At 42.0% G+C, this 14252-nt stretch overlaps 1 protein-coding gene across 2 annotated transcripts in view; it reads right to left on the bottom strand.

Moving 5' to 3' along the window:
* TMCC3 (transmembrane and coiled-coil domain family 3) overlaps positions 1–14252 on the bottom strand; it is a 98699-nt gene that overhangs the window by 18451 nt on the left and 65996 nt on the right. For both annotated transcript variants that reach the window (XM_077470582.1, XM_077470583.1), the window contains exon 2: positions 3690–4606. In XM_077470582.1, coding sequence (XP_077326708.1) covers positions 3690–4606 — 917 coding nt within the window. The remainder of the gene's footprint in view (positions 1–3689; positions 4607–14252) is intronic.

Here is a 14252-nt window from a genome sequence, read left to right as displayed (position 1 = left end):
TGTCAATATCAAGCTAAAGAGAGTTCATTCTGAAGCAATAAAGAGAATTTGCAAGAATGTGAAATGCTCATCACACAGATTTTGAAACATGTTGAAAAATTCCTGCAATTGTTATGGATTATTCTTTTAAACACATAAAGGAGGACTGGTTGCTTCATAATGTGTGCCCCATCTGTATGTTTGGTTGAGCTAGCATTCAGAGAACAGGTAGAACTCTGACTACCTACTGTTCACTGCACAGAATCTGTCTATTTACAGCTGGCCCAAGCCAGCTAGACTCAAGACCAGGTACTTTCAGCATACATAGATTGCACAGCATGCATAACACACATTTATGCAGTTTTATCCCTTTTTAAGGGATATTATACAGTATTTGTGCGCAAATTAAACATTTTAGTGTATTTACATTAATGTATATGCCCATTTCCAAATGCTCTTTTTTACCTTTTTGTATCTAAAGTAGGGATTTTGCAGAGTAACCACTAGAGGGAGCTCTGTGATTGACTCATCCTTATTCAGTGTCTTTGCTTAACAGCTGTTGAGATAATGTATTATTTACTTAAATAATACATTGTTTTAGAAGAGTTGGATGATTTTCAGACCTACATTGTGTGTTGGAGCAGTAAAGCTGGCTGCTTTATTGTATATGTATATCTAAAAAATGTCAAGAATTACATTTAGTTGTTAGTCTTGTTAGTCACACAAGAAGAAAGGGTTTTCTTAACAGCTTTAATACAGGGCACTTTTACCCCCTTTAGAAAAATATATACATAAAATGATTTTTCAGAAATAAAATCTGATAATTGGCATGTGCGTATGTATTCACCCCCTTTGTTATGAAGCCCATAAAAAGCTCCGGAGCAACCAATTACCTTCAGAAGTCACATAATTAGTGAAATGTCCACCTGTGTGCAATCTATATGTCACATGATCTGTCATTACATACACACACACACACACACACACACACACACACACACACCTTTCTGAAAGGTCCCAAAGGCTGCAACACCTAAGCAAGAGGCACCACTAACCAAACTGCCATGAAGACCAAGGAACTCTCCAAACAAGTAAGGGACAATGTTGTTGAGAATTACAAGTCAGGGTTAGGTTATAAAAAATTATCCAAATCTTTGATGATCCCTAGGAGCACCATCAAATCTATCATAACCAAATGTATAGAACATGGCACAACAGCAAACCTGCCAGACGGCTGCACACCAAAACTCACGGACCGGGCAAGGAGGGCATTAATCAGAGGCAGCACAGAGACCTAAGGTAACCCTGGAGGAGCTGCAGAGTTCCACAGCAGAGACTGGAGTATCCGTACATAAGACAATAAGCCGTACACTCCCTAGAGTTGGGCTTCATGGCAGAGTGGCCAAAAAAAGGCATTACTTTCAGCAAAAAACAAACATTGCATGTTTTAAGTTTGCAAGAATGCATGTGGGAGACTCCCACAGACCTTCTCTGCCATGTCTCCTCCTCTTCCACCAAGGCATCCAATAGAATTGCCTAATGCTTTTGCCAATCAGGAGACATGCCTCACTGACCTGCCTTCTGATTGGCAGGGAGGAACATTTGTGTGAAAATAGCAAAAATGAATTTGCCATGTCCCACAACAGGGCAGGATCGGGATGCAGTGTTCTGCTCCCCGACCCCACCCTGTTTTGAAGCAGATTAGAGCCTCAGGCTCTAATCATGTTCTTTAAGATACACACCCCCGCCATAGTATTTCATGTGTCCAGTGTCCTGAAAGGGGCCTGGAACATGAATAGGGAGGGCGGCAGAGGTGTTGGGGGGGGGGGGGGGGGGGTACAGCAAAACCTGTACCACTCTGCGTGTGATTTGAGGATAGGACCGAGGTTCACCTTCCAGCAGGACAATGACCCCAAACACACTGCTAAAGCAACACTTGACTGGTTTAAGGGGAAACTTTAAAATGTGTTGGAATGGCCTAGTCAAAGCCCAGACCTTAATCTAATAGAAAATCTGTGGTCAGACTTAAAGATTGCTGTTTACAAGCGCACACCCTCCAACTTGAAGGAGCTGGAGCAGTTTTGCAAGGAGGAATCCCAGTGGTAAGATGTGGCAAGCTCAGAAACTTATCCAAAGCGACTTGGAGCTGCGATAGCCATAAAAGTTGGTTCTACAAAGTATTGACTTTATTGGGGGTGTATAGTTATGCACATTGACTTTTTCTGTTCTTTTGTCCTATTTGTTGTTTGCTTCACAAAAAAAAAAAAAAAAAACACATCTTCAAAGTTGTGGGCATGTTCTGTGAATTAAATGATGCAAATACTCAAACAATCCATGTCAATTCCAGGTTGTGAGGCAGCAAAACACGAAAAATGCCAGGGGGTGAATACTTTTGCAAGGATAGATTATATATATATATATATATATATATATATATATATATATATATATATATATATATATATATATATATATATATATATATTTTTTTTTTTTTTTTAAAGAATGTATACATCTGTCAAAAAACTCCATCTTTTGCTACACTTTGCTATATGTGTCAGATTTGCCCAAGCAAACTATGTCCCTCACTCACATGTGAGGCTGTTGGATGTGTTGCATCAAACTATGTAGCTGAGGCTACATACAGCATTCCACATTGTGTCCCGGGTTGGAGCCACGACTTCCTGTCTCATACCCAGAACACACTAGAGTATCCGATCGGCGCTCAGCCAGCCAATCAAGAGAAAGCGATGAATTCTAGCAATGAATACAAAATTTCCTCCGATTGGGCGAGTCAGAGGTTGCAACATCAGCCTGCCTCTGACTCTGTATTCATTGCTAGAATACATTGCTTTCTCTGACTGGCTGAGCATCGTTCAGATATTCCCAGGACACATTGGAGGCCAAGATGGGAAGTCTCGGCTTGAACCTGGAAGACAGTGCACTATGCTGTATGTAGCCTCAGCTACATACAGTTTATATTGCACAGTGCCAGGACAAGGTCACCTAGTGCCCAGGGTGAACATACCAAACTAGCTGTGTCCCCCCCTCCCCCCCAACACGTATGAGCACTATGTATACTGAAAAATCCCCCCACAAAAACACTGAACACTAATCTGCATGCTTAGCCCCCCAAGCAAAAATTGCCCCTCCTCCCAGTATAAATCCACATCCCTGCTAAAAAAAAAAAAAAAAAAAAATCCCGCCTCCTCCTAGCACAAATCTTCTACCCCTATAAATTATTTGCCCTCCTAGTACACTTCATCCTCCCCTCCCACTTCAAATCCCCCCCCAGCACAAATTACCCCCCCCCAGAATACTTAGCCCTTGCTTCCCCCCAAATTCCACCTTCAAACACAAATCTCACCCATCTCCTTGTTGCACCCCCGTACCTCACATTTTACCACGGTGCCCAGGGAAGCCACCCCTCCTGCCCAAACCTTGTCCCGGCCCTGATACCGCACATTCAGCAGCCTCAGGTCAGGGACATTGTTCAATTGGCCCAAAAAAGTAAATGTAAAGTGTAGCAAAACAATGTCTCGCTGAAAAAAAAAAAAAAAAAAAAAAAAAAAGTCTAACGTGAAGCAAAAGCTGGGAGTTCAGCTTTAAACCATTGCAAATTCCCTTAAAGTCAAACAAACATAGAAGAATTAAAAGAAAACTTGATAAACAAGAAGTTTAACATAAATTAAATATAAATGGTTAATTACCTGTATCTTTCTTCTTGTAATGTCTGTGAAATAAATCCATAGTCTCTTTTGAACTGTAGTTTGAGTGCCTCAATGCCTTCAGCCAGCTGAGTCTGAGCCTCTCTTATTTCTCTCAGCTCTTCTAGAAATACAGCAAGTTCCCCTTGGCTGACATTAGCATTTGCCGGTCCCCCATCAAATGCCTGGTTTCCATTACTATCAGCTGAGCCAGACGTCCCGCTAGAGCACTCATCATCACTTGCATACTTGGGCTTAGTGACCATTGTGGCACTCCCACTTAAGTTCCTAGCATTGTTCTCTGGGTGAAAGTCATCGAGCGTGTTCTTTAGATGAGCAATGTTATCAGCACTTCCAAATTTATTACGAATAAGGTTTGCAAACTCCCGAGATTTGTTGAAGACAAACATTGGCGGAGTCAAAGAAACCCCCGGTACACCCATTTTACTGTGTTCTGCTGGACCAGCAGGTCTAGAACTACTGCTCACATCCCTTAGAGAATGTTGTAAATCTTTAAGATGTTCTTTGGAAAGGTCTTTTGTACTCTTTGTTGCAGAGCCATTTTGCTCTATGTCCTTTAACTTTTTATGATACTGTTCCAGTTTTTTCTGCAGCTGTGCGATTGTATGAGCCGATTTCTGGTTCTTCTTCTCGAAGACTTGTTTAATTCGATTGGCCTGTTGCTTATCAGCACTATTCACAAGTTTCAAGTACTCCGCCACATTGCCGTCACGGGCCGTTTGTTCAATTTTAATCTGTTCGGTGACTTTGAGGATTTTCTGCTTTAGGCTATCAGCAGAAAGTTTGACTTTGTGAAAGTCCAAGATGCCATCAGGTATGTCAAAGTTAAGGTTGGTATCCGATCCTCCTCGTCTGATGTTTAGAGGCAAGCTGAGCGTATTCATATCAGATCTGTCCACCTAGAAGAGGAGGATATCAATTTTATTCATGATCAGAGTTACATTTAGATTCATAAACTTAAACATTTATATATAAATTAAGTTTCATCACATTTTGGATGCCACTAAAAGCTGTGTAATATGAATGTTCCATAGCATGTTTGGATGAAAGGGGAGTTCCATACCATATTGTTTAAAAGGGTCTGTAAACCGCTAGAGACTTTTTTTTTACTTGCAAATATGCATTGTATTCTAGCACATTATGTGAATCTTACCTGAAAACGAAGCATGCCAGCAATGCAATGCTGGAGGCCACTTTCATCTTCACCCTTCTCGCTTCCGGGTTCACAGACCCGGTAATGTATCAAATAGTGTCCCCCATCGGATAGTGTCCGCCCTGTACTGCACTTGCGCAGTACGGAGGACAAGGAGAAGCCAAAAGTTTCCGAAGATAAACGGCGCCTGTGCCGTGAGTCGAGGTTCAAGCCCCACCAGGCAAGTGGACATAGAGTTAGAATAAAAAATAGCCGAGCAAAGCAAGGCCGTGCCCAAAGCGTGGCGAGCAAAGCGAGCCCATGAGGGGCCCTAGTACTATGAGCAATGGTATGTCCACTTGGATGGTGGGGCTTCAACCTGGACTCCGTGAGCAGGCGCCGTTGTTCTTCAGAGACTTTTTGAGTCTCCTTCTCCTCCTGCATTCCTTCAGAACCCTGGGACGTCATCGCAGCTCCGGCCAGTCACAGACCCGGTGTTCTGTCAAAAAGTGTCCGGCCATCGAATAGTGTCCGCCCCGTACTGCGCAGGTGCAGTGCTTGCGCAGTACGGGGCGGACACTATTCGATGGCCGGACACTTTTTGACAGAACACAGGGTCTGTGACTGGCCGGAGCTGCGATGACGTCCCAGGGTTCTGAAGGAATGCAATGGGCAGCTGTTTCTTCAGAGCACATGCGCCAGTGATGACACTGGCTGCATGTACACTAAATATCTCCAAAACGGCGCACGTTTAAGAGATATTTACACTACCTATGGGTAAGCCTTATTATAAGCTAACCTATAAGTAAATTTTAAAGGGGTTGTAAACCCTCTTTTTTTGTTTTTTAACAAAGATGTCATACTTACCTTCGCTGTGCAGTTAGTTTTGCACAAAGTGGCCCCGAACCTCGTTTTGTAGGGTCCCTCAGTGGCGTTGGTGGATCCTCCCCTCATTAAGTGTCCACGCTGGAGAAGGCTCTCCTAAGGTGGACACCCGTACCGGAGCGTTAGAGTCCCACATCTATGTCCATACACACACACACACACTGCAAGACTCGGCCCCGCCCCCTGGTGCCACATCATTGGATTAAATTGACAGCAGTCGGAGCCAATGGCTGCGCTGCTATCTATCCAATCGGGACACGATACACCAGCTAGAGCTGGTGTGCTTGTTCCCAGCCGGAGGATGACAGCGTTCCAAGTAGCAGCTGCAGCACTACAGGAGGTTTTTCACCTTAATGCATAGAATGCATTAAGGTGAAAAAACATTGAGTGCTTGTACCTATAGGTACTATAAATATCTCCTAGGAGATATTTACTGTATACACCACCGATGATGTCATCCGTGTATGCGCTCTGAAGAAACAGTGACCTGTGATGTTTCTACAGAGTCCTGGGCCATAACTGGCAGGCGTGGAATGGATGTCACACAGCTGGAGTCTGCGGACCCGGAAGGAAGACTGGTGAAGATGGATGCGGCCTCCAATGGTGACAAGGACTTTGTTTGCAGGTACGTTTTTACAATGTGCCAGTATGTGAAGCATACTAGCACATTATGCCTTTACTTTGCAGGTAAAAAAAAAAAAAAAGGGGAGGCAGCATTTACTTACACTAAGTATTTTAAAGTGGAACTTTACCCTTAAAGTGTTTGTAAACCCTTACAACACACTTGGACCTACAGGTAAGCCTTAATCTAGGCTTACCTGTAGGTCAAAGAAATATCTCCTAAACCTATACGGTTTAGGAGATATTTGCCCAAAGACAGGCACCACTGTCTACAGCGGATGCGCCGTAGACAGCGGCACGCAGGCACACTGAGCGCGGCACTGTCAACGACGGAGATGCCGCGCGTGTCGGCTCCCGTGCGCATGCGCAGGAGTGACGTCATTGTGGCTTCGCCGAATGACAGCGGCGGAGCTGCGAGACCCCACCGAGAAGATGGATGCGCCGGACTACAGGGGACAGCAGTGACTTCGCAGGCTCCTGTGTCAGGTAAGTGACACATAATGGACTACTATGCGACGCATAGTAGTCCATTATGCTTTACCTTTGCAGGGAATGAAAGAGGAAGTAAACTCATCAGGGTTTACTTCCTCTTTAACAACCTGATAAAAATAATGTTCTTCAACAAGTAACATACATTCTAGGGATGCACAGACACCATCTTTTTAAAGTGGACCTTCAGTCATTTTTTTTCATTTTTCCATCTATTAAATCTTCTGCCCTTGTTGTTTTAACTTTGGATAGTAACACATTTTTTTTTACTGACAGTAAATACATTATACAGTCCACTTCCTCTTTGTCGGCCAATTAGCCTAGGCTTATGACATCATGCACAGCTCTCACTCTTGAGAGTTTGCCAGGAAGGTGGATGAGTCATAGGAGGGCCAATCAAAGCTGCAGAACTGGAGTTGTGCCTCTGTGTGAATCCAGGAAGTGAACAGGCAGCAGCTTCAGCTGCCCACAGTTAAAATGGCTGTAGCCAGACTCAGTGGAGGGAGATTTCTGCAGCACATATGGCAAGTACAGAATCACAGTATATATAAAATATGCAAAGTGGTTGGAGGGAAGCTTCAGAAATGGCAAATATGTTTTTATTACAATTACCAATACCCATTTTATAGTGTCATGTAACAGCTTTTTCATGGCTCGTTTACACCATATATGCATGAAAACTAAAAAGGAAAACCTCATGGATTCCTCTTGCACAGCCATCAGTTTTCATGTATGTTTCAGTGACTTTTTACAGCCTGTTCTCATGTGTGGGTTGGCTGCAGTGAGATTTTGAAATCCTGTGCGATTTCAGTTTGCTTAAGGTGCAATTTCTAATTTCATACACAATTCTCATTGGGATTGCACCTGAGCCACTGAGCAAATAAACCAGTACAAGTACTTGTGCAGATGCTTAGTATCGATACTGATATTGGTGCAATGCTAATGTATTCCACATTAATACAGTAATTATGTTACCAAAATTGCTGTGCACAGTTCCTAAAAAATAGAAAAGCAACTGAGCAAGTGTAGAGCAGGGTAAGAGTGTATTACTGGATTTTAAACTGTATGGTCACTTATTTTTAATGTTTTACATGGCTATACATGCAAAAGGGGCCAGTCTGAAGTGATCCAGCAGGACTTAGTGGAACATTAGTCAGAATTTTAAGTACCAGAATACCTCCATTTTAATAGGATTTTTTATTTTATTTATTTTTTTAAATGCAGCTATGTGAAGATACAACATGAAACGTGCCCCATAGATCTGTTTGCCATAGGATGCCCTAAAACCATCCACCCTTTGTGTTCTATAGCTAAAAATGCACATGGCAATAATGATTTACTGTGGATGACCAAAATGTTTGTGCAGAGGTCTCCAAACTGTGGCCCTTTGCTTGCCTTTATCCAGCCCTTGAGGCACTATTCCTCCCACGACAAATGGGCACTATTCCTCCCATTGACACCAACAAAAGGGAATGGCACCAGAGATTGAGAACTAATTCTCCCACTGACACCAACGATAGGGCACTATTCTACGCCGATTATGTATTTTTGTTATACTCCCACTAACCACTAAGCCTATGGCATGGTTTACTCCAGTTGTCCTCAACTCCTGTCCTCAGGACCCACTAACAGGCCAGATTTGTAAGATAACTGAAATAAGTCACAGGTGAGATCATTTGCTGCTCAGTGAATGCAGTATTCTAGTCTGCAGCTCCCCAAGATAATACTTAAAATCGGGCCTGTTAGTGGGCCCTGAGGATAGGAGGAGTTGAGAACCACTGGTTTACTCCCAACAATGCCAGGGCATTTTCTACTAAGTCCGGCCCCCCTAAAGTCTGAAAGATCACAAACTGGACCTTTGTTTAAAAAGTTTGGGAGACCCAAGTCAAAATGTCTGGGGATGGGCCTTTGTCTCTACCATTTTGCATCACAGTTGGTGTACATACATTGGCGAATGTTCCCACAATTAAACAAAGCAGAAGTGGAGGCAGCGGTTGCAACCTCATATGAAACCTTGTTAAACTTTCTTTAGGGGGGGGGGGGAGGTCCCTACAGAGGGATGCAGGTTAATGCTCAAATCTGCTAAACGCATCTTAGGGATCTGCCTGAAACATAGTAGATGGCCCCCTTCACTTATCCCCCAATGCTCCACTTTGGTTCAACCCGCGTCTGAAATAATTTTTCCATCTGGAAGATGGCTATAAAATGGTCTAAATTTGGACTTGCATATCTCCACCAACTATATGATGTGGATGAACTCAAAACATTTGCACAATTGAGGGGGGAACTGGGAACTCCTGAGCATTTCAATATACTAGACTGAAACATGCAGCACACAGTCAGTTTGGGACCGAATCAATCTCCTTAGAAAAGATGAACTTAGAAAAACTCCTTGTAACCCCTGAACACACTAAATTCAATTTCTAGCTACTATAATGTATTGATAGGCAAGGAGAATCGAAAATCTAAGAAAATCAGGAAGAGATGGAGCATTATTATACCTGAGCTAACCGAGGAGCAGTGGGAGGAAGTATTATCCTCATATATGCCCAGTTATCTCAGCCAGAGACAAAATGATACGACTCCGGTACTTACACCAACATGTACTACACACCCCTTGGGCTGGCCACACATGGTTGAATTTCAAAAGAATTTTCTTTTGAAAAACAGTAAGTTTGCGCGTTTTTGCGATCCAATGATACCAACAATAATTTCCAAATTCGGCCAACCAAACCTTCAATTTCACCTCCTGTTGCTACAGAAAAGAATTTGTGGCCGGGAATCTTCTTTTCTTGCACATGCTAATTTCTTTTTCAATTACACGATTCTCCCATCATTGATTAGAAAATTGTTAGTTTTTCAAAAGATTTCCAACATGACTGATTACTCAAATTTGATCGATTGCCACACGAAAATTGGCCGTTGCTGCAGCCCCACTAATGGTGCGAAATGCGAAAGAAAATTCTTAGATAAGATTTTCGAAAGAAAATGCTTTCAAAATTTGACCCATGTGCCTTAGACTGTATAAAATGGGGAAGAAAAAAAAAAAAAAAAAAAAAAAAAAAGCTTCCACGTCATAAATGTTTAGCGGCGGAAGGATCATTTCTACATATGGTATGGGATTACAACAGGATACGTCCTCTCTCTGATCACAGGTGACTCAATTTATTGCTGATACATTTGATATCCCGAATATTTGTAGACCATTACTGGGACTTCTGGGCATAACTGAGGATGAAGTTATGAGTAACATGAGAATTTTACTACGATTACTATTCTTTTATGTCCGTAAGCTGATTCCTGATCCAGTTGATGGCAAAGACCATCTCACGTTAACCTCTTGGAAGGGCCTGGTCAATGTCAATATATTAAAAATGACTAGTGGAGCCAAGGGATGCCCAAAAAAAATAAAAAATAATAATAATAATAATAAAGTGTGGGATAAATGGATTAACGCTGAAGACATCGTGCCAACTGACACTTAAAGTGGTATTCCACATAAAAATATTAAAATTCCTAAAAAAAAAAAATTATTTTTTTAACTCGCCTCTAAAATTCCTGTTGCTAGGGTGGTCCCTTGTAGTCTGCCTCCTTCAGTGCCTGGGCTGGTGACATCACTTCCCCTCGGTACAGGAAGGGCTCAGCTCTGTCCCCTCCCTCCTGTCAGTCATCTGGAACATGTGATAGGTCCCAGATGACTGCGCCGCCAATCATGGCGCAGTGGGTGCCTGGCTGTGAAGCCACAGCCGGGTGCCCACAGTTGCAATACCGGCGCTGCTGAGCGGAGGGGGAGAAGAGCAGGGCTTCATTCCCCTGCATTGTGCGACCCTGAGACGGGTAAGTGTCCGATTATTAAAAGTCAACAGCTGCAGTATTTGTAGCTGCTGACTTTTTTTTTTTCAAGGGGCACTCCTCTTTAAGATATCTCTTTTGGAATATGTATGACTGGAGATCTTACTGAATCGCAATATGTAAATATGATTTATAGCCACTGGAGAAATAACAGCACACATCACGAGCCTTGATAGGGAGATTCATCTCGGGACTTGCTTCTTTATATGACTGTGTTTTACATTTCATAGTAACAAATACCACACAGAAAACACGCTATTTGTATAATTGACTATTTTGAGTTATGAAGTATGTATGGATACTTGAGATAATAAAAAATAATGATAATTGTTTTATGTCATGTAATCCGCTTTCATTTTCCCTTCTGTGTACGTACACTGGGCGCATACACACACTATAATAAATATATACATACACACACACACACACACACACACACACACTAGTTCCCTGGCTATCAAAAGTAAAGCTCACACACAAACCTTTTTTCCTGAAACATGCTAATCTTGAAAATAAATCTACAGTATACTGGCAATTACACTGCACCAAGCAGCTCTAGAGACATAAAATAGGCCTGCTTGACAGATAAAGAAATCTAAAAGCAGCCCTAAGGTGTAAACAGGACAATTTTATTATAAGGCAGTCTAGAATTTCCCACTTTGCAAAATGTGCTTAAACAGCAACCTTAACTGAGTTTTTTTTTCCCCCTCTTTAATTATTAATCCTCTTCAGTCCACTCAGGAGAATTATGGTCAACAAAAACCGCTCCTGCACTTGCTTACTTTGCAGTTCTTATGTATATTACAACAGGTTACGCCTGAGAATAAACATGGCAGCATGTCTGCAAACACCCCAAACACTGACTGTCTGCACCTTTATTGTAGCTTATGCATAAATATTAACACTGCTAGGCGGATTACAGCAAATACATCCCAATTAAAATTAAAAAAAAGTCACGGCTAGTGTTTCCATATTAAACACAAGACTATTTCCAAGAAAAAGGTGCTTGTGTATGCAGCAACAACTAAAGTAATGCCTGGTGTACACTAGGGCCGAAACTACTAATCGATTAGGAATATAGTTGTCTATTTTCCTAATCGATGAATCCGCTGGCCGATTAGTTGGGCTGCATACAGAATGCATTGTGTTTACATATCAGGAAATACAGTGCAGCACACATACAGCTCAGTACACCATCCAAACATTTGATTAAGTGCATGAGAACTTGTGAATGGGTGAGGAGCAATGCCTCATGGGACATGTAGTCCTGGGCAGGAAGTGAGTGGTTCTAAAGTCAGAAGATTATTTATTTTTTGTTTTTGTTTTTTTTACCTTGCTATAGGGGGCACTCTATACTATAATTATTTGCAGCTTGCTATTGGGGCACTCTGAAGCCAGGAGGAGAAGCCCAGAAAAGGATAATCAGGGCTGCTCTGTGTAAACCACTGCACGGAGCAGGCAAGTTAACATGTTTGTTGTTTAACTTCTTGACATCCGCGCTACAGCCAAATGATGGCCACAGCGTGGACCTGAATTTCTGGGAGTCCGTCATGACAGTCTCCCCTGTGCATGCCCTGTGATCACCGAGTCACTGAGACTCGGGTGATCACCGATCCGAGTCCTGGCCCCTTACCATATGACCAGATGATCACATGATCAAAACAAAAGCTCGGTGATTGTTTTTTTTTCTCCTCACGCTGACAGCAGAGGAGAAAAAAAAAAAAAGTCGATCACCAGCTCATCTGCAAGGGGGGACATCAGTCCCAAAGAGGCAATTATGCCTCATCTATGCCACCTGCCATCCAACAGTGCCACCTATTAATGCCCACTAGTGGTGCTAATCAGTGCCACCGATCAGTGCCCATCACTGCCACCCATTTAAGTGCCCATTAAGCAAGTGGTAAAATAAATAAATAAAAGTCACTTTAAAGACTCTGTGCAGGGAAGATCAGCATTACAATTACATTTAAAGTAAACTTTTACCAGCATTGTGCATTATATTTAAAATGATCATAGCCATGAAAAAAAAAAAAAATAAAAAAAAAAAGTCTCAGCTTTTAGTACTGCTTTAATATAAAAGATTTATATCTCCCTTAAAATATCCATATATCCTACTTTTGCTAATATATATATATACACACACACACACACATATACATATATACATACACACATTATATTTTATATATTTACTTTCACTGTTTCACAGTATAAATGAACCCCTTATAGTAGCTATTATCTGCTCTTTGTGCTACAAAGGGCTCATTTTAGTTTTTAAGCCCATTATGACAAGCGACACAAGAAAAAACAAAAAAAAACGATGCGTGTTTTGGTGCTTTTTGCAGAAACGCACTAAAGTTAATTTTACAGTGTTTCCTATAGGACAGGTTTCCATATTATCTGATTAATCCAAACAATCAGCCAAATAATCCATTATGAAAATAATCGTTAGTTGCAGCCCTAATACACACAAACACAGCTTTGTAGCCCAACAGATTACCTTAAAAATGGAAGGCAGCATGCATTTTTTGTGAAGCTTCCCTGGTTCCTCTGTCAGAACACAACCGTTCAGTGGGGGGTGGGGAGTGGTGATCGCTGTACCAACGTTGGGTTGTTAGTACAGCGTGTACCAGGCTTAAGAAGCCACCACAGTATGCACACTCCTCTGCCTAGACAAAAGGCAGCTCATATATTGCAAGAGAAATGCAGGTTTACAAGAGATCCACCCACTTCCCTGCCCATGTGTGTGTGAATGACCGTTTTTCTTCTCAAACTGTAGTATTAAGGAGGGGGGACCAGCAGAATAACTTGCATAACGCATCATAAAGCCATGTAGTGCCCATACCAGGCATGGGGAGATACAGTGCAAGCGTATCCCAGCCATAAGTGAAGGAGGAAGCATAGGTTCTGAGGAGATCTGCCTGTTGCAGATGAGTTTAACTACTACTGCAAAATGTTTAATTTGGGGAAAAAAGAAAATTATTTATAATGTGTCATTATATTGAAATACCTATTTGGGTTTTCTGTAAATGTTTAAATACTAGAAAATGGCTAACCCAATTAAAATAAATAAATTGCCTGGAATTACGCTTTCATCTTGTGATGCCAACATGGAATTGGGATTTTTCAGTTTGTTTTAGGACTGCCATAGCTAGTAATATCCAGCTAATATCGTGATTTCATTCATTTAGACATTCTATTTTAATGGAGGGATCTTGAAAGTGCTGTAGAGCATCACTGGGAGAGTTACAATGGGTGTGATGTGGCCTTTCCCAACCTTTTTACCCCAGAGCAGGCGTCTCCAAATTATGCCCCCCCCCCCCCCAGCTGTTCAGGAACTACAATTCCCATCATGCCAAGTCATGTCTACGAATGTCAGTTTTAGAATAACTCATGCGATAGTTCCACAACAGCTGGAGGGCCCGTAGTTTGGAGATCCCTGCCCTAGAGGAACACTTGAAATAATTTTCAGGTCTTGGGGTGCCCCTAACAACTTACACTGGTGGTCAGTGGGAATGACTCTTAGGTTTCATGTACACGGGACGTTTTTTACAACCTCTCCTGAA

The sequence above is a fragment of the Lithobates pipiens genome, unplaced genomic scaffold, assembly GCF_037356315.1.
Source record: "Lithobates pipiens isolate NorthernLeopardFrog02 unplaced genomic scaffold, aLitPip1_a1.2 Scaffold_8, whole genome shotgun sequence".
Taxonomy (NCBI): domain Eukaryota; kingdom Metazoa; phylum Chordata; class Amphibia; order Anura; family Ranidae; genus Lithobates; species Lithobates pipiens.
Note: the sequence above shows the minus strand (reverse complement) of the source record. Positions and strands in the feature narration are given on the sequence as shown.